The sequence below is a fragment of the Mesitornis unicolor genome, unplaced genomic scaffold (assembly GCF_000695765.1).
Source record: "Mesitornis unicolor isolate BGI_N332 unplaced genomic scaffold, ASM69576v1 scaffold33217, whole genome shotgun sequence".
Taxonomy (NCBI): Eukaryota; Metazoa; Chordata; class Aves; order Mesitornithiformes; family Mesitornithidae; genus Mesitornis; species Mesitornis unicolor.
The window spans coordinates 3,068-19,280 of NW_010196364.1; the positions used below are offsets into that span (position 1 = coordinate 3,068).

Sequence of the window (16,213 nt, forward strand, 5' to 3'; positions counted from 1 at the left end):
CTGTATTGCTGCAGTTGAGTTGGGTTGTGACATACCCAATATGGATAATCTACACCACCATCCTGAGGCTTTTCAGGAACCCCCATCCTGCGATTACTCTGAAGGATCCTGAAGTGAAGTATGCATTGAGGCTGATTGATAAGGAGGTAAGTGCATGTACAGTGCAGAGCATGACCCCTCCATGGGTACTGTGAAATGCTTATAGCCTCCTAAATTTTGGGTAATGTTGCAGCAGGGCAAGTATTTGTATTGTAAGGAAAGGACTTCTTTATAAATACCCCTTGCCTACTATAACTGAGTGCTGCAAGCAGCTTATTTCCAATTTTAGAGTGGGGAACGCTGCTTTAGAAATGACCAAGCTCGTAGTTTCTGTCACATGTGTCTCATGACATGGAGCACATCAGCAGAAATTCCTAAACTCTGCACTACGAGATTGGCTATGAGAGAGTCATGTGGCCAGGCAGAGCTGGCAGTTCTGTCATGGTCAGTAGTATTCAGCATAGTTGTTGTCAGTGTGGTGATACTGATTCCTTTCACTGTATTTATGTACTCTAATGTGTTACAGGAAGAAAAGTGTTTAAATGGTGTAGTCCTGACAGCACCTGAGCTGTCTGAACTTCTCTTTCCGTCAGAAGTAGGAGCTGTTCTGTACTCCTTGGGCTGCTCAGCTGGGTTTTCAGAGGAAACTCATGACCCTTTCAGGAGTGGATCTTGCTATCAGAAATTGGTAACTCAGCTTGTGGGAAGGGTACCAAAGCCACAAAAAGTGAAAAGTCCAGATTTCCCTTGGATAAACTCACTATCAAATGCATAAGAGACAAATCTTGACTTTTCAGGTGTGAAGTCACACCTTGCAGTGTTGCTGACATTTTAAGTCAATGAGTTAGTAAGAAAGTTATCAGAAGAGTTTTGATGAAAAGAACTTTGGACTGGAACAGAGCTTTGTCTGAGGTACAGAGAGTGCATTTACAGCTTGGCTTTCGTTTGTTCTGTCTGTCAAAGAAAATTGTTACTGTCATCCCAAATTCCTGGTTTCGTGGGAACTGAAAGCTTCCCCATGGCTTGGGCTGGGCAGCATTGCTGAATTTATTTCCCATGTGTACTGCAGCAACGCTGTTATTACGTACTTCCCACTTTCTCATGAGATGTGTAGCATGTGATTGCAGGTACAGTCTGCCTGACCTGCAGGAGGGGAGGGAAGCTTGAGGCACTGCACATGCTTCTGAGGATCAGGCTACTTGCACGTTTCTGCTGTAGTGGTTTGTAACAAGAGAATTCATAGTTCACTTGATTTTTTTGCTAAATACTGGGGTTTTTTTCCTCACTTTTATTATTTTTTGTATACTTTTTTTAATCTTGGTATGGAGGAACTGCTCAGATATATCACCTGGTCAAATGCTGCTGCAAGCAGTACCTTGATCAACTGAGAGTATTGGACTGGTGAATGTTTATAATTTTTGTCTGGATGGGAAATGTGTCCTGGAAACAGAAGTTAATTTTGAAATATCTCAATTTGGAACAGTAAGTGCTAGGTGCTTCTAACATCCTGCCAAAAGTCTGAGGCAAACACTCTGATCTCTGGTACTAAACTTCTCAACAATGCCATATCCACCTGTCTGGGAGTGGTGAAATTAGTCAGAGTCTTTCTGGCATGCTTCAGGTTTGTATTTTACAAGCTATTAAATTAGAAGTAGATGAGAACTTTTAATTTAAAAATACCTGTCATTACACATAAACATTTTAACCTGGGAAGGAAGAATCGTGGCTCTTGGTATGGCTGTGGAGCCTACTCAAGACATCCATGTGGTTGGCTAGAGTTTACCTTATGTTGCAGAAGGAATTTCAGTACCCTGGTTGTACCTTGCAGTGGTACCTCCCCAGCCTGGCTAAAGACCCTCATATTTTAAAAGCTTCTGCTATTCCCACTACCATGTTGGTGTTTATCATTCTCTTTTTGGTACCATTCTCTGTTGGAACCTTCACCAGCAGATCACCAAAATGATTTGTGTTTAAATAAAAAAAATTAACAAATGAACTCCCTGTTTTGGGAGTAGCTGAGGGTTGTAATTTTTAACCTGACATATTTTGATGATATAGTTGAGAGTATGGCCTTGCAGAAACTTTTCTTAGTCAGCTGTGGCCCAAGCAAAGGAACAAGAAGCTTGACCAAGAAAGGAAGTTGCGGGAACCGCTTAGACCAATTTCACAGCTAAAGAAGATGAACTGGTAATTGCAGCGGAAAGCTAAGTAATATGTACTGGGTTGCCATAAAGAAATACACATATGTGAAATTTCAGGATTCCAGAGTTACATAAAAACAGTTTTTAGGTGTCTGCAACCTAAAGTTTGAAAAGCACTGGTCTAGAGAATACCTGGTTTGACATATATGTATCTTTTACTGCAGCTTAGATTTTTTGTGTATGAAAGCTGGAAATTGAACATTTTCTTGAGCTGTTGCGAGCAGAAGCCTTTCTTCTTCTGCCCACTGTCTGCCTTTTACCCACCTGCTGAAGTGTTAACATCTGCCTAAACTGAGCATGCCGTACCTTCTGGCCGTTGAATAGAGAAACAGGTGTCACAAGGCTGCTTCCTACTGTTTAGCGTAAGGAAAAACTATCACAATATAGTGTGTTAATTTAGTTTGTGCCTTAAAAAAGTCCACAACCTCTGGATATTTTTTTTTAATTGTAAGTATAATTCATTTCTTGCCTTTCAGTGGCTTCAGCAAAGCACCAGCCTGCAGAAACTCTCCTCCAGCTTTGCATTTGCAGTTGCAACTATGGAAAAGCCCTCGGCACCTGCAACTCAAGACATAAATGAAATGTGTGCTGATAGCCGGAGGCCAAGGGCTTCCAGGTGTTGAGGGCAATGCCAAATGCTGGCACTGGGGAGTGCAGCAGAGATGACTTTATGCTGGAAATGGCTTCTGCGTACTGTTTCCAAGGCTGCCTTTAATCTGGCCTTGACTAGTGACTTGCTGAATGGCATGCTCAGTGCCTTGGCCATGTAACAGAGACAAGGTGTAGGTGTACTAGGAATTTCTTGAGCCTTTTGGTGTTTCTCACAGTTGCCTTCTGTGGTGCACCAAAACACTTGTGGCTGAGGTATCGCAACTTTAATCGATGAGATTATTAACTGGAAATTCAGAACTTTGTTCTTTCTGCATGCTAATAGAGACAGCATCTTAAAATAAAGGATTATTGGACTAAGGTGATCTTCAAAGCTCCCTTCCAACCCAATGCATTCTATAATTATTGGCAAAATCCATCTTTGAAGTCACGAAGCTGGTGGTGAAATTTCCATGCAGCAACAGCAGCAGTCATTGTGGGAGCAGCAGCATTAGGTCCACGCCAGCTCTCTTCCAAGTGGAATTTGCAATGGCATTCACTGTTGAAGAGACGCAAGTGCAGAGAAGCCCTTTTTAGACTGCCACACAGTTCTCTTCTTTCTTCAGCATTTACCTTAACATAATTTGTGATGAAAATTTCATCAGTGTGAGCCAAACTCATAAGTGAAGATGAGATGAGAAAGAAATTTGTCTCAATAGGTTACTTTAAAAACAAAAAAATGAGTTACAGTATTTTATAGGATGTTTATGAAATTTTCTTTAGAAGGGATATTATGTCCCATATGGTTTTAAAAACAGTCATTGGATGAAGCGTTAGATTGTATGCTGTTTCTTTGTCTTTTTATTTTCCTGTCTTTTTCAATGCCATGAATATGACCTGTTTTTAAAGGGATAAAACTTATGTACTATAAGAAATAACATCTTTCTTACTCATTAACAAAATTTTATTCAAGGTGTGACTTTCTTAGTAAAAAATGAGAATAATTATCCCAGCTGGTCTGCATAAATTGTCATAATTTTATAATAGAGTCCTTACCTAACTAAAGTGCTCTTTTTAATTTTAATTAAGGATTAATTTAGTTTTTATGGGGCAAATATTTTTAAGGTTCTTAGCATAGCAAAGGGCATCAGGTTGCTGCTACTTCATCTTCTTGACATCCACTAGTGTCTTCTGAAATAATCTTCTACATTGAAATGGTTAATTCATCTGATTTTGAGACATCAAAATAAAAATATTTTGGCCTTGAACTCCTGCATATGTAAACTTTAAATGAGAATAGAAGAACTGGTTGATTTTTATCTTGTGGCCTTCTCACAGGAGGCAGTGTAAATGTTCACACTAAGAAAGTTATCATTTAGTCTTAATCTGCATGTGAGTATCTTATTAATTTTTGCTATTCACATTTAAATGCTCATCGAAGTAGTTTTTGCATTTGTCTATTTCTATTTGTATTTCTGTCTTACTTCTGCAATATTTTGAGGTAAAGTTAAGTTTTCAAGGAGTTTGAATGAAAAGTCGACCTCCTCAGCATTGCCGTGTTCAGAGGAGTTCATACTTGCATTATGTAAAAATTTTGGTTAGGATGCTGCTTACCCCCCAAATATTTAATCCTGCAGGAAGCCAGACTGGCGTATTGGTTTTGCAAGTGAAATCGCAAACATTAAATCCCAATAACATACCTTACTGTTTTTTTTATTTTCCTCTTTCAGGAAGTTAGTCATGACACAAGAAAATTTCGATTTGCTCTTCCATCCATAGATCACGTTCTGGGCCTCCCTATAGGTACGTTCTGTCTTGCCTTACTGAGAATCCAAGCGTTGTTAGTTATACCATTGGAGATTTTGTGGGGATTCTTTCCTTACGTTTTAAACTGTTAAGTTTTGAATACTGTCCGTGTGGCTTGAGCTGGTATTTAGTGCTTTGCAAAAATCATCCTCATGCTGTGAGTCATCTGCAGGGTCTGAAATCTTGTGTACTTACAGAGAGTGTACATCCAGCTTGTTGCTGCGAAGACAGTAGAAACAAACATTGGTCTTTACTTGCGTTTTTCCAGTCTCAGTTTTCCGTTGTGTGTTATTGCCATGGCACTTGGTCTCTGTGGTCCCTTTCCATGCCTCCAGGCAGCACTTACAGCTACTTCTCTAATAGATGCAGTTTATCAGATGATCCACTCACTTCTGAATTTGCAGGCAGTCTCATGGAACTTCATACTCACCATAGGCCTTGCCATGTGGCATGTTGCCTTCTCTAATAGCTTAGTGCTGTTGTTTTTTACTGCTTATATAAAGAGCATTTAACTGTGACTTATGCTTAATAGGGACTTCTGCTTTAACAACCTGTTGCAATTATCCGTGGATCAGAGGTAATCCTCAGCACCTTTTCAACATTACAGTCCATTGTGTTCAGGTTCCCTCTTGTTTGGGATATATTATAATCATGTTAAGTAGCCATGAGGACAAAGCTAATTTCCCTCCCTTGCCCATAATGAACATTGAAGATTGAGCTGCCTCACCTCTGTAACTGTTCTTGTCCTACGCACTAAGAGAAAGGAAGCTCTATCTGGGGTGAATTTGGCCTGCCGGATACCATGACTTCCTCCAGTGTCTTGTAAGGTCAGGGCAAATCAGCAAGTTGTCTCAGCACAGCCTGAGAAGGTATGTGCCTGGCCCTGCACAGTCCCAGGAGCAGTGTAGTTGTACTCCTGAAGTGTTCTTCATGGGCTAACCTGTGGACTATTGGGGGAGTGGCTTACTGGGAGAGACTTGGGAAGCAAAGACAGCTGAAAGCTGGCGAGGGTGGTGAAAGCAGCTGGGAGCAGCAGGCTTGGCAGCCATGGGACAGATACTGATGGGCACTCTGCATATTTAGTCACCCGCATTTTGCTTTTGCCACCAGTTGAAGCATTACAGGAAAGAATGTGATTCATGCTGAGGGAGAGTGGATTGTGTATGGCCCTGTGCAGAGACTGCCAGCAGCTGCTGCCCTGTCAGGGTGGGGTAAAGCTCTTAACAAGAGCATAAGGCATGTTTTCCCTTTGGGAGGAGCACCTTTTTTGGATTTGTAACAATTCTTGTGAGACATGCCCCAACAGTGGTCCCATCTGTTTGAGTTCCCAGTCTTCAGTGGTCACCATGGGTCTGTTCCTGAAAGAGGGAGTAGCAAGGCCACCCTTCACCTGGAGGAGGAATGAGAGGGCTGCTGCTGTTTAGATCTTCCCTAGCAGGAAACGTGTGTGCTACCAGATGTGGATAGGCTTTGCTGAGAGGGTTACTTGAGTCACCCTTCTATCTGTGTACAGCTTCAGGTTGGTTATGGTTGCTCAGTTCCAAAGTCATCAGGTAGCACATCTTCATTCATCCACTGGTTTGCCTCACTGGCCCTCCAGCTGGGCACACCAGCTCCCAGGAGGATCCCCTTCTTGTGTGCATGTCACAGGCAGAGAAGCTGCACCGTCTTTAGAGAGCTGCATTCGTCTTAAGCGGTAGCAGATTCTGTTGACCTAGTGGTGGTAGAATAATGAAAACCAAATCCCTCCTAGGTATTCTTCACTTGGATATCTTCAGGATATTGGGATTTCATAGGAAAACCTTTCAGATGAGGTAATTCTAGGGTTTGGGTTTTTTGTCAAGAATATAGACATTGAGAACTGAAAGTACTGTGGAGAGTTCAGTGAATGTGTGACATGGAAACATGATCATTACATTCAAAGGTTAAGTTGGAGGAGTAGCTGGGTTAGAAAGTTGCTTTGTGTCGTGGCACCCTTATCAATGGCAGCTAGAAGACTTCTGGGTAGACATGAGCGATGTGTGGTCAAAGTGAGAGCAGTTATAACTAAAATATAACAGTTTATAATGAACATGTTAATGTTAAGTGTGAACAGCACTTGACACTTTTCCCCTGCTTTGTCCTTGTAGGGCTTTGGTAAGTGTAAATGCACGAAGCTGCCAGAACATACATGACCGACACATTCAGTTAGTGGGATTGTCAGTTGTCCTAGGTAGAATCTGTGTGTGGTTAACAACAGCTCTGGCAAGGTGCTACACTGTCAGGAAAATGAGAGAGGAATAAGTGGTGCCCCAAAGCAGGGTAGGTAGGAGAACTTTGAGACTGCATTTGCAGTCCATGCAGAACTCAGTACATCCACTGAAAGAAAAATCTTTTGAAACCAAACTGCTTTTTTTCTTCTCTGCATGCAGGACAGCATATCTACCTGTCTGCACGGATTGATGGAGCTCTGGTTGTTAGACCTTACACTCCAGTTTCCAGTGACGATGACAAGGGCTTTGTGGATCTTGTTGTCAAGGTGAGAATATCATGCTCTTTTACCAGGCTGGGCAGCTTCTGAGCCCACCTTTACACTTGCTGTGCTGCATGAAGTCTGATGTGCTGGCTTCTCTTCAGGTATGTGCCACTGCAGGCTTCCACTGCTGTAACAAGTGACCTGCAATTACCTGCAAGCGCTGTTTTAGCAAGTGTGTCTCGTGAGATCCAGCATAATTTTCTGTATTTGCATACTGCAGTTTTCCAAAATCCATGTAGACCTGCAGATGTTCATGTGCTTTTTTTTAATCCTCCTGAAACAGGGAATTAACCTTACCTGAACTGTCAGCTGCTTCTAAAGCAAATGTAATATGGTCATTATGATCATTAAAAGCAGTGATCATTATTGTTACTGATCCAGACTCTGTGAGTGACTGATTTAATTGGCAAGAATGCGATTTTGAGTCTTGTGATAATGTACTTTTGTCTCTTGGTTAGCTAGACTAAGCAGATACATATAAAGCTGACAGGAATTTAAAACCTGAATAGCTGCACTGGATTTCCTCTTCGAAATTTACTCTGAAGCTTTTTTGTCGTCTTTACAACCAATAACATTTTATACATGCATTGTTAAAGTAGACGTGAATTTGCCTTTTTCTACCTACTTATCTTCACGAGCGTGGCATTGCATACTGGAGACATGACAAGAGAAAACATAAATCCTTGACTTAGATAGGAACATTTCACAAGACTCCTCCTTCCCAGTGTGGCTCTCCATGCGTGCAAATGATGCTGTTCTTGTAGAAGTGTGGCAAGTCTCTGCTTGGACTCGTTCACACCCACATGAATTAAAACAAAACAGCACAATTCCAGCAATATCACTCCACCCACTGATACCTCTCGGTGGACAGCTGAATATTCAATGAGTTGGTATCCACTTTTTTTGTTACGCTAACCTTGAGGTGCTAACAGCTGGCATCCCTAGATGTTTTTGATGTATCTTCTTGTAACTGAGCTGTCAGGGATCTTTCTTAGAAGTTATTCTGTTTGAAATCACAATGGTGTATTTTTTTTTTTGAGCTTTGGTGTAAATCCTGTTGATTATTTAGAGAGATTTTCTGTCTTAGACAAATACAATGGAGAGATTGCCAGTCTTTGTCCAATCTGTTAAAAATCGAGGCAAGAGTGGCATTTCAATCTTTATCAGAAAACTCGGTGCTTTTCTTTTATTGTCAGTCAAATCTGCATTGATAGTATTTCTTTATGTAGTGACTGTGTTCTTTGAATGAGGAGTGTGGGTACCTAAATATTTGAAGGGTAAATACTCATGTCTGAGATGTGAGATTAATTGCTTCCTTGTTATTTTTAACAGATCTACTTTAGAGGTGTCCATCCGAAGTTTCCTGATGGAGGGAAGATGTCTCAATACCTAGACAGCCTGAAAATAGGAGATACTATTGACTTCAGAGGACCAAATGGCCTACTTGTCTACAAAGGAAAAGGCAAGGCTGACTCAGAAGATATAGTTATCCAGAGTAGACAATGAAGGAAAAAAACAGATAAAATACTATTAATGGTGGTAACAGATATTTTTTTTTTTCAGCTGGGTTCAGGTGTTTCTCCGCACAAAAGAAAGCGGTAGCGTCTTAATTAAGTCGATGGCCATCCCGAGGGAGATTGTTATGTGACTATAGAAATGCTCATTATTAATACTATTCTTAAAGAAGAGAATTCTCTCCCTAGTTACGTGGACATAGTTTATACATTGATGGAAACACTTGGTATTTGCTCTGTCCAAAGCTAATTTCCCAAGTGAAAGTGAACTTTATCACTAGGAAGTACTTTTATGCCAATATAAAATCTCTCACTTTGGCATAGTGCAGCCACAAATGTGTCACAAAAAACTTCTGGCAGTTTTTTGAGCAGCAGAATTCAGACGTTTTCCAGAGCTTTGTGTGTTGTTTTGTGTTATACTGGATGGAAAGAGATGTGAATACAATAAATGAAGTATTTTAGGCAATTTCAAACTCTGACAGATTTGCCTGAAACTGGCAAATTGGCTCAAAAAGAGGAGATAAGTTTACAAAAGAATATACCCTGCATATTTCAGGTTTACTCTTAAAATAATCTGCATGGGGTAGATATGCTCTCTGAGCAGGTTAATTCCTTTGTGTAGAATTGTTTCCAGAATTTGGGCTTCTGAATATCTCCGGGGGTATGGGAGCTGAGCAGATAGAAATACAAGGGGTGATGACTTGATGCTATAGTCAGGAGTAAGTAATATCCCATGTCTGATGTTATCATCATATGTTTTACAATCTTTGATCATCTTTCAGGATTTGTTTTAGTTCATGACATCTTCATTTTTGGCTGTTTCCTGCTCCTGCTTTACAGAGGAGAGAGGGAGACAGGGCTGAAATGTGCTGGGAAAGGGTCACAGGCCCTGTTTCCTGCTTTCTTCAGTTTTTTCCATATCTCTCTCTTCTTTTCAGGAGAGTTTGCTATTCGGCCTGAAAAGAAAGCTGAACCAGTTCCTAAGAAAGTGAAATATGTGGGGATGATTGCAGGTGGGACTGGTACGTACAATAGAGATTCATCTTTGGTTTCTGATGGCTGGTGGATGTGTTTGTTCATATTTTCTCTCATATGCTCACTTGCATTTATTTTTGTTTCTTCACATTCCCGCATCATTGACCTGCCTTTCTTTTTCAGGGATAACACCTATGCTGCAGATCATTCGAGCAATTATAAAAGACAAAAATGACCCTACTGTTTGTCAGCTGCTGTTTGCTAATCAGGTAATTCTGTCCTTGTTTCTGTTTATAAAGGTTTCCTTTACTAACTGGAACTCCACTCAGCAAATTACATTCTTGCTGAGAAAGCCTGGTACAGAAACACAGGCCCTGAGGGGAGAAGTGAACTGAAATGGTGAAAACTTCCCGTATAAAAGCACTGTAATGAATTGGTTTGCTAGTGTTACTGCAGAAATGCTGCTTTCCTCCCAGCTCCCTTTCTTATGTCTCATTGCTCTGTTTCTGATCCAATTTGCAAATGTTTTAAAACTGCATTCCTTTGTGCAAGTTGTTAATGTTTTGGGTGGACTTTCAGAGCTGTCTGTCTTAGTGGAGGCATGAAAGAGGTGGACCTCTGCCTCCTTCAGCTATTGTAACTCCCCAGCTTCACAGCAGAGTCTGTATGTGGAATAGGGAACTCCTTAGGTGAGGCTAAAATTAACATTGGTCTCCAGCAGCTCCCTCAGCCATGGAGTTGTGGTTCTGCATGGCTGTCACCTTTCATTTCCATTCCCTCTGTCAGTTTTTCATGCATTTCTTTTGCTCTTTGAAGTGTGTCACTGCTGTGCTGGATAAAGGGAAGGGCTCTCATCCATGGAATCTGTGCAATTAGGATTTCCTGGATGACCCCGCAACCCAAATGGTGGTGTGCTCTGAACTGCAACACCCTTTCTCTGACTGATGTTCTTCTGGTCTTAATCCTTTTGCTTTTAAATTTCTCCATCACAATGAAGATTGGTTTCTGGATTATGAGACATTACTTGTGGTGAACCTCGCTTCAGGCCTGTGGTTTTTAGCTTCTTTGTGCTCTCCTCTGTCAGTCCTCTCTCCTCTGATATTCTGTCTGTCCTCGTATCTGAATTATAAAACAAGATTTTTCTATCCAGAAGCTATGATCCAAGTGCCAACAGATGACCTGTTCTGGTGCTTTACTGCAGCAAGACCTCCTTAAGAGCCCTGCTGGTGCCCTCTGATGTGGCTGCAGCTGCTGCTCTCTGCTGTGCCCTAGGAGCTGGCATAAAGTGCGATCGGTATTGAGGCAGGAAGGCCAGGATTTGCTATGAGTAATTGGGGATGACTAATAGAGGGCTAGAGCTGCTTTAGCAGCCCAGGAAACCTGCTGCTTCTTGCAGGGAGGACTTGGGAACAATTGCCTGTGTGAGCAACAGCCTGTGTCCACATCAGTCCTTGGGTTTAAAGAGTTCTTGTACCCAGGAACTGCACAAACATAAAGCAGCCTCGTGAGAAGTGGTCAGACAGGAAAGCCTGCAGACTAGATGTTTTTTAATATTTAATATATTAAAATATTTCAAAGTACTTTTTTATTCTTTTGCTGATGTTTTATTTTGGCCCTCCTGAAAGAGCTGTGTTGGATTACAGATGACAGCGTCCATGGGCTTGTACTGTGCTGCTGACCAGCAGGTTTGAAGTAGGCCAGACCCAGTAACAGGCTTTCGGGAACACATGCAACTGTGGATCCAGAAATAGGCACCTTCTCGGCAATAGCTGCTGGCACATTCCTCCTTACCCCCCCAGTTACAGACATAGCAGTGTCCTCAGTGCCAGATTATTAAGGCTGCAGAGGATGGTGCCACTTTTATTCTCTACCCTTTCCCTCCTTCCCAAACTGCAGCTGCTCTTTTGGGAATAAGGCTTTGTTTTGGCCTTCAATGCTTGCATCAGGGAGGAACAGAACTTGATCCCTTGGGTAACATCTGTTATTTCAATCAGAACTCGATACCCTTTTGGTTATTTGTCATCCCATGTCCTGTTTAAGAACCAAGCAGTCTCTGTATGGGTGTGCTGATCAAATATGAAGTGGCAAAGGTGAAAAACTTGGCATTTTCCTGACTGAATGGCAGGGAATATGGAAGGGTAGGGAGATGTTAGTATTTTGATGAAAGTTGCTTTTGTAATAGGAATGCTAAAAGAGGGCTTTACTCTTCTGGTGCTACCACTAATTCCCTGAAAAGTGAAGGTTCTGTATTTTGATACAGGTTTTGTATTTTTAAGGGGGAAGGCATTGGATTGTCAGGACTTGAGAAGGTTCTGAACCTTTTTATATAGCTCTGCCACAGGGTAGTCATGGAAATAACATGTTTGCTCTCTTTGGCCTGTACAATGGAGATGAGTAATCTCTTCCATCTCACAGAGCTGTGGAGTAGCTAATGCTCTGTGGTCATCTGAGGGCTGCACTCAAATGCAGAGCATAATCATTGTTCTTCTTATCCTGCAGACCGAGAAGGACATCCTGCTACGCTCTGAGCTAGAGGAGATCCAGGTCCAGAATCCCGGTCGTTTTAAGTGTTGGTACACACTGGACAGAGCACCTGAAAGTAAGATCTAACATGCTGCTTCCCCTGCAGCTTAAGTAAGAGTATCAATGCATGTGTTTGACGTGAGACATGCTATGTCATGTGCGTATTTCTGGGCTGCAGTCTTGCTTAATGAGTAGTGTCTGAATGCGTTCAGTAACATCATTCTTCACACTGATGCACAAAAACTCCAGATGTGTTTGGGCAGTGTTTCCAAAGCTACAAAGCTCACCTGAGGTGGCTGGTAGTGCAGTGTTCCTCCCACGATGACACCTGAATATTTACCATTATTTACTCTCATCCAAGGTGACCTTCCATTCTCCTTCCCCACAGACAGCAACATGATAACATCTTATCTTAGTGTCTCATGTTCAGAGCATGCATCAAGGCAGATGCAGTGGGAGTGGCAGAGGTGCTGTCTCTCATGGCCAAGCACAGATTCTTGCCGAGCTGTCTTTGTTGCTGACCTTCCAGAACATTCTGGGATTGTATGGTTCTTCCTAGGCAATGGAATTTTCTTTGCATCAGCAGCGCTTCTCAATGAGAATCCTATTCCAGCTTTTAAAGATAATGCAATACAGTTGGCTGGTCTAAGTGAGATGATAAGCTGGCTGAATGTACCTCCCTCAGCTGTGTAAATTTGAGGAAGAAAAGGCTAAATGGTTACTGCCATTGTGAAACGGCTGAATAGTTTGTGTCAATAGCTGTCCTTGTCTTTTCTTAGCAAGCCTTGTCATGCCCACCCACATCAGGATGAATTCACGCTCCTACTCACTGGGAGCTGGGGCAGAGGAGGAAAAGCTGTGCGCCTTCTCTTCCCTTGTGACCAAAAATGTGCCTCCCAAGGGTGGAGGGAAAGGTCTTGTAGTCCCCAGTCTGTTGCTCTCTTGTCACCTTCTGCAGTTTGTGTTCTCCTGGAACTTCTAAGTTAGAGTCGGGTGTTAATCACTGTTCCTTTTCTTTGCTATTTGTGAGTTGTTAACTTATCTTAGCAGCTGCAGTGAAAGTTCCTCCTTAGACCCACTCAAACTTTCAATACCATACCCGAAACTGGACCAAAACTGGAAAATTTTGATAGTTTGTAGGAGAAAAATATACCAGTCTTACTGTGCCCAAAGGTTTGGGTCAGCAGCTTTTTGCATCCAGGGCTGGGGATGCAATGGGTAAACCCAAGTCCCAGTATTAACTGGTTAACACTTTGACTGTTCCTACCAGGAATAACATCAGCAGCATTTCCCCTTATGAACTTGTAAACAGGAGGATGAGTGGTGGTATTTCACAGTGCTGGAGCTGAGAAGGCTCATACACTGTTCAGAGCTCTGCCTAAGATTTCCTTGGGGCTCTTAGCAAGCTTTAATGAAAGCCTTTCTTTTTTCCATACATCAGTTTAAGAGCTTAAGAGCAGAGGATGCAGTTTTTCCATGTAGCAGAACTGTGCTGAGGACATTAATGCGAGTGGAGTGTACAAATGCTACAGTTCAGAGTGTTACTAAAAAACCATAAACCCCCACACTTCTTTCTGAAATGACTTTTGTCTTACCTTTTCCTCCTTTTTTTCCCTCATTCCCCTTCCCCTACTCTCATTTTTTTTAACAGACTGGGATTACAGCCAAGGATTTGTGAATGAAGAGATGATCAGAAACCACCTGCCCCCACCTCAGAATGATGTTCTGATCCTCATGTGTGGACCTCCTCCAATGATCCAGTATGCCTGCATTCCCAATCTGGACAAACTGGGCTACACCAAGGAGATGAGGTTCTCCTTCTAAAGACGACTGTTAATTCAGTGGTCTTGTGTAGAAGGGAAGAAAAAACATTTAATGGGGAACAGGACAAAGTTAGAGAGATGGCAGATGCGCAGTGCTGGGAAGCTACATATACATTTAAAAAGCTTCAATTTTTTTCTGAATATCTGGCAAGTAAGACACTTGAGTTTGACTGTACTGAAACTGTATTGTGTGCTGCACAGAAACCAACTGTACTGTGGAAAGGTAGCGATGCCCAGTGCTTAGCTATATTGCCCTTGCCACATAGAAAGATTATACACCACTTCAGGGGAGGACAGTACAGCTGCTTAGGGCAGTAAACACTCGTCTACCCATTTTCCTAGCACTGTAATCAAACGGCGGTAATATCCAACTTCCTAACACTGTGCATACCCAGTATTTGATTTGGTATGGAGTCTGAAAACATGGAACGTGCTGGATTATTCACCTTGCTTATGCCAAATTTTAATCCTTACAGAGCTTTTACAGTATGAGGGCCAGGAGTGTTTGCCTTGTGTGCATAGTCTTTGCAGCATCAGAAGCTCAAAGATGCTTGTCCAGTTGAAGGATGACAATTCACTGTTTATGACTGAAGTTGTTCAAGCTGCCTTCTTTAATCAAAACGGAGAGGTAGGCAGCAATACAAGATGTGTTGCCTTTGTAATTTGGAATAACCTCTTAAATGCAAACACTTTTCCAGCTGGTCACAGTTCTTATCCCTGAGCAATGAAAGCAACTACAGGAAGCAGGCAGCTTTGTGAACTGTCCACAAATAGCTGTGGAATACTGAAAAAACTACTAACTTTTGTACTTACTTTTAAATAGCAGGTGGTGACACAAGAGGATGAAAGCAGTTGTTCTGCATGTCCTGTGCAGTGAAAAAAAACACTGGGTGAAAACTGCTCTTGTTTTAGTTCCTTGTTTCCCAGAGGTAATTTGGAACACAGGGGCTCAGGTTTCACTGCCAGGGTGGGTTTCAGCAGTGGCCCAGCTCTGGGTGCTGTGTATGTGCGGTTGGGAGATTCGCCTGCGTGTCTTGCTCAGGCAAAGCTCCACAGGGTTTTGGTTGGTAGGGATCCGTGGGAACAGCCTTAAGTCACCAAACTGACAGCAAACTCAAATGTCTCACAGAATCTAAACCTGTTTCTTAGATGCTGTTTACTAGAGGTTTGATTTTTATTTTGTTTAATGTACCTTTTTTTTACAGCAGCCTTTTACCTAATCTTCAGTAAACTTATGGCACCTTGTGTGCTGAGCCTTCTGCTTCTGAACAACAGAGGTGCTGCTGAGAGTAGAGCTGTCCTGCAAGGAACCTAGGAAACTGAAAATCTTCTTCTGGTGATAAAATCTGAGTGACCAAAAGGATGTTTAGTCATATATGAAGTAATTTGGATGCTAGCTAGCTCTAAGTGTCAGTGTATGGTATCCCTTTTTTAAAGATCCAGGTAGGTGCTTGAGGTTATAGCTTGCCATGTTTTCGTTTGTGCCTGTACAACAGATGGGTACTGGGCACTTAAAAGGTTAATTTTCAGTATGAATTAAAAGGAGAAAAAGATAATTTAAGGAACCTTGAATGGATAATGCTGTTATTAAATTTATTAATTAGACACTTGATGCTGAAGTCTTGAATTTTTGATGTGTGCCTCTGAAACTTGTTCTTTAAAACTGTGCTCTGAAGTTCAGCTAATACTCAAGTAAGTTTCAGTCCCTTTTTTAGAAGGCAAAAAGCAGAAATAGAGAAGTTATCTTGCTGCTGGTTTATGTCACTGTGTATATCACACGTAGCTTTTTTCATGATTGTATTTAATGAAGTTTTCTTGTAAAATATAACTCCAGCTGGTTACACATAAACTGTTTTGTATTGCTGCCTCTGCTTATTCGGTTAGTGGCTTTGTTGACATCTGTGTAAGAAATAAAGTACCTTGCAGGTGAAGCACCTGTGTGTTACTCAGCACATCATCTTCAACTTGGTAAGAGCTGAACTATAGTTGTAAAACACTCTAGAAAGGGAAGGTTTCTTTCTTTTGTTGGAGTTTGGTGCAAATTGCTGTGTTTGGATGCCCAGTTAAGGAGCAAACTGTCTGATTTTCTGTCACTCTAGTCTCTTCTTTTTACCTTTGTACATCTTCCTTGTGAACAGGAGGCTCTTTTAATAAATAAAGAGAGGGGTTTTGTATAACCTACTGAAACAAAACTGTGTCAAGTCCCTTTTGCTTGATGGTCCTGTACTG

The 16,213-nt window shown here is 41.7% G+C and overlaps 1 protein-coding gene across 1 annotated transcript; it reads left to right on the forward strand.

Annotated features, from left to right (window-relative positions):
• Positions 1-14: 14 nt before the first annotated feature.
• Positions 15-14,117, forward strand: LOC104543771 (NADH-cytochrome b5 reductase 3-like; the record flags this gene model as incomplete). The annotated part of the gene is made up of 8 exons (XM_010188450.1): positions 15-146; positions 4,559-4,631; positions 7,046-7,152; positions 8,482-8,611; positions 9,602-9,685; positions 9,822-9,907; positions 12,138-12,237; positions 13,813-14,117. Coding segments are annotated over 8 exons (885 nt in total), but the record flags the coding sequence as incomplete, so codon positions are not given.
• Between the last annotated feature and the right edge of the window lie 2,096 nt (positions 14,118-16,213).